The sequence below is a fragment of the Vulpes lagopus genome, chromosome 1, assembly GCF_018345385.1.
Source record: "Vulpes lagopus strain Blue_001 chromosome 1, ASM1834538v1, whole genome shotgun sequence".
In the NCBI taxonomy this organism is placed as follows: Eukaryota; Metazoa; Chordata; class Mammalia; order Carnivora; family Canidae; genus Vulpes; species Vulpes lagopus.
The window spans coordinates 147131297-147143304 of NC_054824.1; the positions used below are offsets into that span (position 1 = coordinate 147131297).

The following is a 12008-nucleotide window of genomic DNA, read 5'->3' on the forward strand; positions in this document are numbered from 1 at the left end:
AACCTTGCTTTGGTAAAACTTGATTTACAAAAGTAAGTTGTGGGTCAGATTTGGCTCCTGGGCCATAGTTTGCTGATCCCTGCAGGTCTAGAGCAAGAACACACCCACTTCTAGTGGCAGGAAGGTTTTCAGCTTTATTCACTTTGCTGAATCCATCACCCTACTTTCCACCTTGCAAAACCTAACGTTTCTCCTCTGCTGTTACCTTTTCTCATGTTCACTTTGTCCCTGTGGAATATATAGCTTTTTAAAAATCCCTCTGTAGTTATTTTCATGTTGTTCTCGGTAACTGAGATAAATGCATATGTTTGTTTGATCCACAATTTTTTAAAAGATTGTTTGATTAGAGAGAGTGAGTGTAGGTGGGGGGCACACAGGGAGAGGCAGAGGGAGAGAGTCTTAAGCAGACTCCAAGCTTACAATGAAGTTGTTATAAGCATAATATAAAGAGCTCCCAAATACTCTTTACCCAGTTAGTAATTAGTATTTTGCAACATCCTTTTTGTGTTTTTTTTTAAAGATTTTATTTATTTATTCATGACAGACACAGAGAAAGAGAGAGGCAGAGGGAGAAGCAGGCTCCATGTAAGGAGCCTGATGTGAGACTCGATCCTGGGACTCCAGGATCACACCCTGGGCTGAAGGCCGCACTAAACCGCTGGGCCACCGGGGCTGCCCCACATTTCCTTTTTAATTCCCCCTCCATATATAGATAGATAGATAGAACCATTTCAGACCTTGTATTCTATTACTCTTTAAATAGTTCAGTGTATGTTTTCCAAGATCAGGTATATTAACTTAGAAAAAAAATCAATTCTCAAAATCAAGATATTTAATATGTGTAATCTATTCTTTAATCTATAGACCAGATATCCCCAATAAATCCTTTCTAGAACTCTTCCCAGCCCAGATAGAGCATTGCAGTTGGTTTTCAGGACTCCTTGGCCTCTTTCAATGAGAAACAGTTTCTCAGCCTTGTTTTCTGTTTCATGACATTGACATTGTTTTGACACTGACGTCTTTGGAGATAAGGGCCATTGGTTTCTAGAATGTTACTTTATTTGGGTTTTGGCTGATGTTTCCTCATGCCTGCATTTTTGACATAAAGAATGTTATTTCCTTTGTTGTGAATCAGGAACTGATCTACAATTTTTATTTAAAATCATTCCCTCCCCTGAATTATTTTTCATTCTACCTTATGTCCCTGGAAACTCTCCAGAATTTTATACAGGGGAACATCCTTTGTTCTGATTTTTAAAAATATACAAAATATTCTAGAGATCACATTATACCCACTCTTTTGCTCCATAAACCTTTGGGGTGGCTTTTGACCAAAAGCAGTAGAAATCTGACTATCTAAACTTTGCCCTGCCAAGTTGGACTCTGTAGAGTATTTATTTACCAACGGCATATATACAGATTGTACTTTGGAATATCTTGCACGAACTTAGATTTCACATTCTAATGTTGCATGGATCAAGATGTTAGGATACATGGGTGAGCCTTGAGTTTACAATCTCACTGTAGTTTTTTTATATAAAAATACCAGCTTTGGGCAGCCCGGGTGGCTCTGCGGTTTGGCACCGCCTTCAGCCTGGGGCGTGATCCTGGACACCTAGGATCGAGTCCCGCCTTGGGCTCCCTGCATGGAGCCTGCTTCTCCGTCTGCCTGTGTCTCTGCCTCCCTCTCTTTCTCTCTGTGTGTCTTTCATGAATAAATAAAATCTTAAAAAAGAAATAGCAGCTTTACCGAAATGTAATTCACATACTATAAAACCCACCCTCCCAAAGTGCACAGATCAATAGTTTTCAGTATATTTCAGACTTGTGGCAATGCGGCCATCACCAGGATCTAATTTTAAAATGTTTTCATCATCACTGCAGTTTTAAGAATAATGGCAAAGTCGAGTCCCTTGGCGAAATGGCCAGAGCTTCTGTCGGAAAGATTCAGGGGAAGGATGGGGAGGAATGTGACAGAGAGCAAGTTTTTTTTTGTTTTTGTTTTTAATTTTAAAAAAAAATTTTTTTTTTTCAGAGAGCAAGTTTTGAAAGAGTACAGAGATGCCGGGAGGCGGGGGGGGGCGGTGTAGATTTCAGGGGCAGGAGCACAGCCCCTGGGAGGAGCGAGGCCTCGGGTCCAGGGCTTGCTCCCCGAGCACGGCCCGAGCACAGGCCCGGGGCCGGCGATGAGTCGCATCCGCTGCCCGGCAGCAGCCTGTCTCCCGGAAGGGCAGAGTCCGGGCCGGGTGAGCGCCGGGCTGGAGGCCCAGGGCGCCGGGCGCGGGGCTAGGGGCTGCAGGGGCGCGAAGAGGGAAGGAGGGCCTCGGGCGGGCGGGGTCTGGGATGGGCGCCCGGGGCCGGGTCAGGGGAGCCCCGGCGCAGCCCCTCCGAGTGGGCGCCGCACACCCCGGGCCTCGCGGGGAAGACCGCGTCGAAGCTTCCCAGGACGCCCGGCCCCAACGTGTGCGGAGCAGGGGCGGTGCGTGCAGGGGAAGAAGCGGAAGGACGCGCCCCAGGGACCGCCCGAGCCCCTCCCGGCCGGCACGCGGCGGCTGGAGGCTGCGCCCTCTCCCCAGCAGGGGCCGCTAACGGGGCGGGGCGGGGCCGAACCGCGCCCTCCCGAGGCCGGGGTTCGACCCCGGACCGCCCCTCGGGGGCCGGGCCTGGGCGGGGTGAGCGCGGGGCGGCCGGAGCCTGCAGAGCGGGAGACCGAGGCACCGAAGGAGAGCGCGCCCGCCGCCGCCGGAGCCTGGGGCCTGGGAGCCGACCGCGTAAGGGGGCGCGAGGGCACGGGCTGGGGGCGCGGTTGCGAGGGGCCAGCGGGGGGCGAGGGGGGCTGGGGGCGCGGGCGGCGCTGGACTTGCAGGCAGGTGACTCGCTCACGTCCCCGGGGCCGCAGCTGCACGGGGACCAAGGGCCAGGAGCGCCCACGCCTGGCACCCCCCGCCCCCGCCTCCCGGGGCTGCAGGTGCGCGCGGCTCCAGGAAGAGGCCTGGGCAGGCCCTGCGAGCGCGCTCGGGCCGCGGGGTGCAGGTCCCAGGCCCGCCCTCCCGGGGAGTATTGCTTCCAGGGCGCGTGGAGCCCCGAGCCCCGCAGTGAAATGCGCCTGTGTCGCCGAAGTCCTGAAAGCCGTGTCCAGTCTTGCAGTTGGGGCCTGCTTCTCGGCCCTCGTGCCCGCCGCGCGTTCCCCCGCGCCCCTCGCTGTTGTCCCGGGACGGAAGGCCTGCCCGCCGCGCAGCTGGGGCGGGGGCGGGGGGAATCTGGGTCTGGGGTCGGAGTTCCCCGCGGAGCTTCTGGCCGCTCCCGGAGCCTTGGCGGTGGGGAGTGCGGACCGCGGCTCCAGCAACTCTGCGGTCCCAAGTTTGACTTCTCTCTCTAAGCCTGTCCCCCATCCTCCCCGCGGGGCAAAGCTCAGGCTCCGCACAGCCTGCCCCGACTGGGCGCACAGCCCGCTTCCTGCCTCGGCTGCTCTGCACCCAGAGCTCTGCACCCCGGGCTCTACACCCCGAGCTCTGCACCCCGGGCTCTACACCCCGAGCGCTGCACCCCCAGCTCTGCACCCCGAGCTCTGCATCCCTGGCTCTGCACCCCCGGCTCTGCACCCCAGGCTCTGCACCCCGAGCTCTGCACCCCGGGCTCTGCACCCCCAGCTCTACACCCCGAGCGCTGCACCCCCAGCTCTGCACCCCGGGCTCTGCACCCTGAGCTCTGCACCCCAAGCTCTGCACCCCGAGCGCTGCACCCCCGGCTCTGCACCCCGGGCTCTGCACCCCGAGCTCTGCACCCCGGGCTCTGCACCCCGGCGCTCTACACCCCGAGCGCGGCACCCCCAGCTCTGCATCCCGGGATCTGCATTCCCCGCTCTGTACACGCGCCCCGCGCCCTGGCTGGAGGCGGAACTGCCGGGGCCTGTGCACTTGAGGTCTGCGCACAGTTCAGCGCCTCTGCTCAGATTTATGAGCTCCTGTGGGTTGTTGGGGACGTTGGCCAGAGTCTCTGAGGCGCCCTGCAGCCTCTTCTGATGCAGTATCATTGAAAATAAACATTCTCAGGAAGCTGCCTGGCTCCAGAAAGTAAAACTGTCTTCTGGTATGAAGGCAGTTGTGGCTTCCCTCAGGGAGTCAGGGCCTCAGGGCCTGGCCCCTTTGGGTCTGAGGAGCAAAAAATTCTAGGATTGATCAGCAACGTTTCCACACCTGGGAGGGCCATGTGATGATGGCTTTCTTTTCTCCATCCTTGGGCGGGGGCGGGGGGGGGGGGTGCGGAGGGCTCAGCGGGGATTATGCCCTCTGCAAGCTTGCAGGTTTGTGGGGAGAGAGGTAGACAGTGAAATAAACTGGTAAAACGTAAAATATGTTAGAGGAAGATGTGTGCCATGGAGTAAAGCCCCAGAGAGGGAAAGAGAGTATCTGGTGAAACAGAAGCCTGGTGATGTTTGAATAATCCCAACCAGTTAGGAGTGGCACATTGCCATCGGGGGTGACTATGCACCAGGAGTGGAAAATTGCCATGGGGGGTGACTATGCACTAGGCTGAGGAAAGAGCAAGAGCAAAGGCCCTGTGGCAGGAGCATTCCTGGTGCAGATGAACTTTATGTCTGTTTGCTGAGTGTCAGCCTAGCTGCCACCAGTGCTTTTGGTGTGAGTGACCTCCTGCATAAACTATACTGGCCCAGCATGAGAGCCAGAGGACTCTAAACTTTCTGCCACCTTCCCCCACCCCCCAGCCCAGTTCCAGAAAAGGAAAGACCTCCACCATCGCACGGTCAGTAACTGCTCAGCAGGGTAGCCAGAGGGAACCTCAACAGCATCTGCTCCAGCCCATGTGCCCTCGTATCCCTTGAGCACTCGGGCTGGTACGGGCTTACAGGTGCAGGGTGATCCTGGAAGTGACTGAATGCCCTGGGGCAGAGGGGCCTTTAGAGAAAGGGCACCCACCATTGCAGGAAGCAGAGTGCCATCCCCAGGACCCCCTTGCCATGTCCTGGTTCATGTCTGATGCACGCAATGGAGCTCACAGGGAGCCCTGGCCATGGATGGAAGAGCTCAGCATGCCCCAGGCTTAGTAGCCACTCCCCTGGCACCCTGACTCTTCTCTTCCAGCATCCTGGCTCAGGCCCAGACCCGAGAAGGCACAGGTGGCCCAGACTCTGTTTCTCCATTCTTGCATGGAAGTGCCCAGATATGTGGAGCACAGCCTGGCTCACAGAATAAGAGAGGGCTGGTTGTGAGCCAGATACCCGAGGACACCTTCTCAGGGCCGGAGCACCCACAGTTAGATTGGGCCTGTGTTGGTGTGCGGGGCCCCTAGGGCCTCATGCCCAAAGCCCACCTCAAAGGATCCTAGACCCGATCATTAGGGATTCCTTCCTTTGAGGTCACACAGTGATGTGAAAGCACACCTAGCACAGAAGGAAGAGGGGACTTGTGCCCGAGCCATGTCATCGGTATGTCCCCTCCCTGGACCTCGTCCATAAAATGAGGTTGGGCTGTTCAAGCTGCAAGTCTCCTGGTGGCTCTACTGTGTAACAACTGTGTGGTGAAGAAGTCCAAATGGATCCTCAGGAAAGGAAACACATAGGTGGGGAGCAGTCCATATTGGTGGGGCCTGCGTGGGCCCTGCAGCCTGTGCCAGATCCACTGAGACAGCTTCAATGGGAGTGAAGACCACAGCCCAAGGCTGTGGGGCAAAGCCTCGCACAGAAGGCAGGGGCTCAGGATCGGGACAGAGGTGTCCATGCCCAGCCAGCTGGCCTCCTGGGGTCACTCTTGGGGTGCTGGTAGGTGTCCTTAAGGAGCAGAGGCTCCAGATGCTCAGGGGGTGAAGCTGGAGGTGCAGTGGGTCTCCCCCAAGCAGTTCCCCAGGAGAGGATGCCGCCCCCTGCCTTCCCTAAGGAGGGAGCAGCACTGTGTCCAGGACCCCCTACTCCGCCAAGGAGAGCACTGCGCTGTCCCATCCTTGCTTACATAACTAAACACACAATGATTGTGCAAACGCAGTTCAAACTGGTGTTTCTACTTTCATCAAAGTGTGTTTACCTTCCTTAGGGAGGTCAAATTGACCCTTCCTCACCTTCTGGAGCCCAGCCGAGGACTTCCTACTTAGTCTCTCTGAGCTTTATTGTTGATCACCTTTTTTTTTTTTTTTTTAAGATGTTATTTATTTATTCATGAGACACACAGAGAGAGGGACAGAGACACAGGCAGAGAAAGAAGCAGACTCCTTGTGGGGAACTGATGCAGAACCCGATCTCAGGACCCCAGGATCATGCCCTGAGCCAAAGGCAGATGCTCAACCACTGAGCCCCCCAAGCGTCCCTGATCATCTCTTTAAAACAGAGAACTAGCCCTTACTTCTCCAGGTCACTGTGGTATATGAGATGATGTGTTTAAAGAGTCTTCCCACCCTGTGTCACACCTAAAGCACACTGTGGTGCCCAGACAGACTGACCGACAGGATGGGGGCCACATGTCCTCGCCCTGGGCTCATTGGGGGGCTTCAGGCAGCTCCTTCCTGGCCCAGGAGACTGTGAGGGCATCAGGAAGCAGGTGACCAGGAGCAGGGGGCCTGAAGGCCTCCCCATCAGGGTGTCTCTGGCAAGCGCACCTGGGATATGGCTTTCCCTGTGCAGTGTGTGGCCTCTGCTGCACTGAGGGTGACATTCCAGAGTATTCCTCTTCCTGTTAGGGCTAGAGAGACTTGGACCTTTGGGAAACCAGGAGAAACACTCTGCTTCCAGTGCCAGGCCCCAGGTGAGTCTGCATAGTGACAGGCGCAGCTCCGGGAGGTTTGACTCTCTTACCACGTCTTTGGGGGAAAATGGATGTACTTTCCCGCCTTCCTGGGGTTTTATTTTGTCTATGGCAGGACCTACCTGCTGGACCTCACTGTCGCTGCAAGGAGGCAGGAGCGGGCAGGCCCGGCCACCCTGTGCAGGCAGAGAGCATGTCCTTGCCTGGCCTGGCGCCTGCCTCCCTCCCTCCTGGCTGCTCTGTCCGCCAGGACCTTCCATTGAACTCCAGAAGTATTTTTAGCCTTTTGCAACTTTTTATTCCTTTCTGCTATCACACATTGCCACAAGCAAACTAACCCCCACCAAAATACCAGAACTTTCCTCAATACCCTGAGCCTCATCCTCAGGGCCACCCTCCACGGAGCACAGGGGCCCTATCACCACATTCCAGAGGAGAAGCCGGCTTAGGTTACAGGCGAGGCCCTGCCAACAACTCTATCCCTGACACACCATTGAGGAAGTTTCCAGACCAGGCAGCAGAGCTGGAGGCAAGGGAGGGGCCGAGTGTGGACGTGCTGGGGAGAAGACAGGGTGTGCGCATCACAGCAAGCCTGGCCCACTGCTCTGTCCTCCGGAGCAGGGGTCTTCTCTACTCCCAGGGAGGTGCCAGTGTTGAAACCCCAGGCAGGGTCAGGCTCTGCCCCCGCAGGCAGTGAACTCTCACACTGCTGTTTCTCTTGTAATTTAAAACCCATGGAAAACCGAAAGGGTCTCATGTGGCAGATGGGGAACTGAAACAGGGCCTCAAGTGACACCAGGCAGGGGCCCATGAGCCTCAGTGTGGGGATGTGCCCCCCCCTCCCCTGCATTATTCGGCTTCAGGCCTGAGTGGGGGGGGCTGCGTAGATGAGTCTACAGTGGCCTCCGCTCGGGACGCTAAGTGTGTGCAAGTGCACGGGGGTCAGCCATCCCCGCCAGGGTTCCTCCCTTCCCCTACCAACAGCCCCCCAAAGTCTGCCTTCCCCCCTACTCCCCGGGAACCCCCTGCCGTACCCTCCTCCCAGGACCACCCCTCAGCTTCCTGTCCTGGCCCGGGGAGCACTTAGCCTTGGCCTGCGTCCCTCTCTCCCACCCGTCGTGTTCTGAGGACTGAAAACCCTAAGTGATTGCCCGTATGGGTGCACCCCCCTTCACCTGATGGAATGCTTTGAATCCCCCCAGTTTGGTGAGGCCTGGAGAAGTGAGGTTCTCCTTTCCTTGGGGTCCTGGCTCCAGGTTGTTCTCCCAGGTTTTGCTCTGGGTCTTGCAGAGAGGTGAACACCGCCTGATCCCGGGGCAGGTGCACGGGCATGTTGCTCGACCCCGTGGGCCCCAGGGGGCCGGGGGCAACGTCTGTGGGGCAGAGGCTATGCTGTCAGCCAGTGTCCTCCCCTCCAGGGCTTTCCCACTTCGTGGGGCCAACTGCCACCCGGATTGGGCGGAGGGTAGGCGGTCTGGGCTGCAGCGAGCAGGGCCTGGGAATTTCAGGGAACTTCGGGAAGCCCCTGGGCTTGGGTGGCCATCAGCAATGTGTTGGCGGCAGGAACATTCCCATTCCTTGCTGCCTTGGCAGGCTGGCCCTAGCATGGAAGGGAAACCATCTGTTTCGATGTTCCTTTTGCCATTCTCCGGAGTGGAGTGGCAAGACTGGGGAGGGCAGCCAAGGGCCCGGGCCTGGGGGAGCATGCGGACCACCGAGCCCACCGAGCTGTCTGGCCAGGCATCAGAAAGGCTCGTGGTGCCACTGTTTTCCTCTCACTCTGCCCTGGAGTTCCCTGTCCCTGTTCCCGAGGTCCTCCCTCTCCTGTGAGTCTGTCAGGCCACTTGGGAGCACCTGCTGATCGTGAGGTTCTCTCCCACTGACCTGGGTGTCACAGGGGGTCTCTGAGGGCAGGCTGACAGATACCCCATTGCATTCTCCAGGGTCTTGAGTCTGATCTTCACCTTTTTAAATTCAGACCCTGGTATGTGCAGTCCACCTGGCATACTGGTGGTCCACTCTTGCTTCTGGGAGAAATCTGCCATAACACCCCCTGCCACCCCCCGAACCCTCTCCCTGCATCTTATGGCCAGTGTCTACAGAGTAGTCTGAGAAGTAGGTTATATATAACTCCTCTGGGAGAATTCAGACATATTTTTGTTCAAAAGTTCTAGGGGCGCCTGGGTGGCTCAGTGAGTGAAGCATCTGCCCTTGGCTCGGGTCATGATCTCAGGGTCCTGGGATCAAGCCCCACATGGGGCTCCCTGCTCACTGGGGAGTCTGCTTCTCCCTCTCCTTCTCCTTTTCCTGCTCCGCCTGCTTGTGCTCTCTCTCTGTCAAATAAGTAAATAAAATATTTTCTAAAAGTTCTAGTAATTTTCAACACTGTCATTCGAAGAATATTTAAATTCATTCACTCGACAATACATTCTGAGCATCCAGGGCGTGCCAGATGGTGGGGACCAGAGGGCGGCCAAGGCAGACATGGTCTCTACCCTCAAGGAGCTTCCTTCCAGCGGGGGTGGCCTATACTGTTGAATGTCGAACAGATGAGCCCATGACCTGAGCTAGGGATGAGAGGCACTCCGTGCTGAGATAGGTCAGGGCAGGCTGCTGGGAAATGGACGCTTGGTTTGAAATTGGAAGGATGAGCAGGAGTTAGGAAGCTGAGGAGAGGGAAGAGATCTGCAGGCTGAGGGACAGGTTTCGGCAAAGCCCCGAGGAAGGAGGGAGCGTCATAGGCCCAAAGGCTGCCAAGAAGGTGGGGCTGAGCTCAGAGAGGACAAGGGGGTGGGGGGCAGCTCAGACCCTATAGACCTTGAAGGGTGAGCTGGTGTCACTCCATTCCAAAGGCAACAGGAAGTTATCCTAGGATTTTTTTTTTTAAGATTTTATTTATTTAGTCATGAGAGAAGCAGAGACACAGGCAGAGGGAGAAGCAGACTCCATGCAGGGAGACCAATGTGGGACTCGATCTCAAGACTCCAGGACCACGCACTAGGCTGAAGGCAGACGTTCAACCACTGAGACACCCAGACACCCCTATCCTAGGATTCTAACAAGGGACATGAGGTGGTCAGATGGATTTCCAGAATAGCACTGTGGCTGCAGAGTGTGTGGGAGGGGGCAAGAGCACGTGTGACAGAAGCGGACAGGGGGAAAAAAAAAAAAAGAAGTGGACAGGGGCCCTGCTTGTGTCCAGGGGAGGCAGTGCTGGAGGTGGATCTGAGATTATCTCAGATGTGGAGCTGCTGGACTTGCCAGTAGGGTGGATCCACGTGGGTGGAGTGTAGGAGGGGGTTCAAGGATGTCTCCTGGCTTTTGGTGTGGCATTCGGGAGGTGGGCAGTCTCCGTTACTGGGTGAGCTGGAACCCCAGAAGAAGACAAAGGTTTAGGGGGAGAAGATTGCGGAGCAGCTGTAGATGCAGCAGAGGAGGGTTTGAGATATTCGGGAGCAGGTGGGTGGGCAGGTGGGCGTTGGGGTCCCAGTTAGACCCGGGCAGGTGGCAGTGGGAGCCACGTGGACAGAAAGGATGGCCCCATGTGGACACAGTTCTCTGGCCACCTGATCAGCTTTGTTTACCCATTTATTTCACATTCCCACCTGCCGCTGGCCCTCAGAGGACCACAGGCCATCAGGTTCTTGGCCACGAAGAAATCACACAGTGGGATCCCAGCCGCGTGAGCAGGTCTTGTGTGGCTCTGGTGTCAAGAGGGTGTCTGACTCACTGTTGAAGTTGAGTCACAGGGCAGACTGTCACCTTCATGGTTTGTCATGTAAGAGATGTATGATTATGTTGTTTTTGAGTAAATAGTACATGCATTTGGTAAAAGATGATTTCTTTTCAAGATATAAAAGCTTATTCAGTGCTAGACTGTTCCCTCGTGGGGCCCCTGGGTGGCTCAGTCGGTTAAGCATCTGGCTCTTGATTTGGGCTCTGGTCATATCAAGGTCATGGGATTGAGCCCTGTGTGGGCCTCTGCGCTGAACACAGTCTGCTGAAGATTCTTTCTCCCTCTCCCTCTGCTCCTCCCTGCTTGTGTGCCCTCTCACTCTCTCTCAAATAAATAAACAAAATCTTAAAAAAGCAAAAAAGATTGTTCCCTTGTGTCGGGCATCCAAGTGAACTGCCACTGTCCACAGCTTGTGTTTTTGGTCCATGCAGGTGCACCGTTTAGTATGCCGGCTGTTCTCACTTAACTATCAGGGAGATCTTGACCAAGGCAGATAGTTTTTATACTTTTAGACAAAGAGACAATAAATTTGTGAGGAATTGAGAGGATAAAGAAGACAGGTGTTTTTGAGCAACGGGAAATCCTAATCAGAATGTAGACCAAGGCTAGAAGATGAGACACACATCATCGGCTTTCTGAGCCCTCAGGTCCATATCTCTGGCGGTGCAGGTATCTTTTTCCTTCTTCTAACAGGAAGGGCATTTTTCACATGGGAGGTTTGTTTCCTGCTTTCAGGCGGAGGGGGGGGGGGCAGAGAAGGGTCTGAGACTCGAAGCACCTCCTGTCTCGTAAGTGACTTTTATTTAAAGTAGTCACTGTGCCGAAGGGGCGCATCTGGGGAGGCCTGCCCTAGATTGGATCGATAAACCCGTCTCTTATTTCCATCCCCAGCGGGTGGACATTCAGGTTGTTTGCAGTCTTCCTTCTTACCAGGAGGGAACATCTGCAGCAAATCCTCCTGAGCATATGACAGTTTCTATAAATGCAAGTTCAGTGCTCTGGAGAAAGGAACTCCAGCCCGGAGGAGCTGGGTCAGAGGCCACATGAGTTTTACATTTTTCTTTGAAAGATTTTGTTTATTCATGAGAGACACACAGAGAGAGATAGAGAGACAGAGACACAGGCAAAGGGAGAAGCAGGCTCCATGCAGGGAGCCCGACATGGGACTCGATCCCGGGACCCCAGGATCACACACTGGGCCGAAGGCAGACGCTGAACTGCTGGACCACCCAAGGATCCCCGAGTTTTACATTTTGACAGATGTCACAGAATTGCTTGTCATGCAAAAAAGCAGCCTGAATGCTGCTTGTGGCCAAGTGGGAAGACACCCTTTTCTGTCCTCGAGAGGGATGAGGGCGCCTATTCCCAGGACCCCCGCCCCCCAACCACTGTGCTGCCATGCCTTTCCTTTGAGAACATACCTTTTATTTGGTCAGGCTGCAGGAGGATGTTTGGTCGTTGGATAAATGTCTCAGCCATGGAGCACGAATACAGCACGGAACATTTTGAAGACTGAGCAT

The 12008-nt window shown here is 55.3% G+C and overlaps 2 protein-coding genes across 3 annotated transcripts in view; both read left to right on the forward strand.

Annotated features, from left to right (window-relative positions):
- The first annotated feature begins 2119 nt into the window (after positions 1–2119).
- The window catches only part of EPHX1 (epoxide hydrolase 1), a 35739-nt gene continuing 25850 nt past the window's right edge, over positions 2120–12008 (forward strand). Inside the window, exon 1 of one of the 2 annotated variants that reach the window (XM_041747115.1) lies at positions 2120–2246. The gene's annotated coding sequence lies outside the window, so the exon portion shown is untranslated. Of the gene's footprint in view, positions 2247–2615; positions 2772–12008 lie in introns of those variants that run through there. The other variant, XM_041747104.1, reaches the window with a different exon arrangement.
- On the forward strand, positions 2187–4022 carry LOC121487605 (basic proline-rich protein-like). Its single transcript, XM_041749493.1, has one exon. The coding sequence runs from the start codon at positions 2187–2189 to the stop codon at positions 4020–4022; it is 1836 nt and encodes a 611-aa protein (XP_041605427.1).

Coding starts and splice junctions, on each gene's coding strand:
- LOC121487605 (XM_041749493.1), top strand. CDS start 2,187: ATGAGTCGCATCCGCTGCCCGGCAGCAGCCTGTCTCCCGGAAGGGCAG.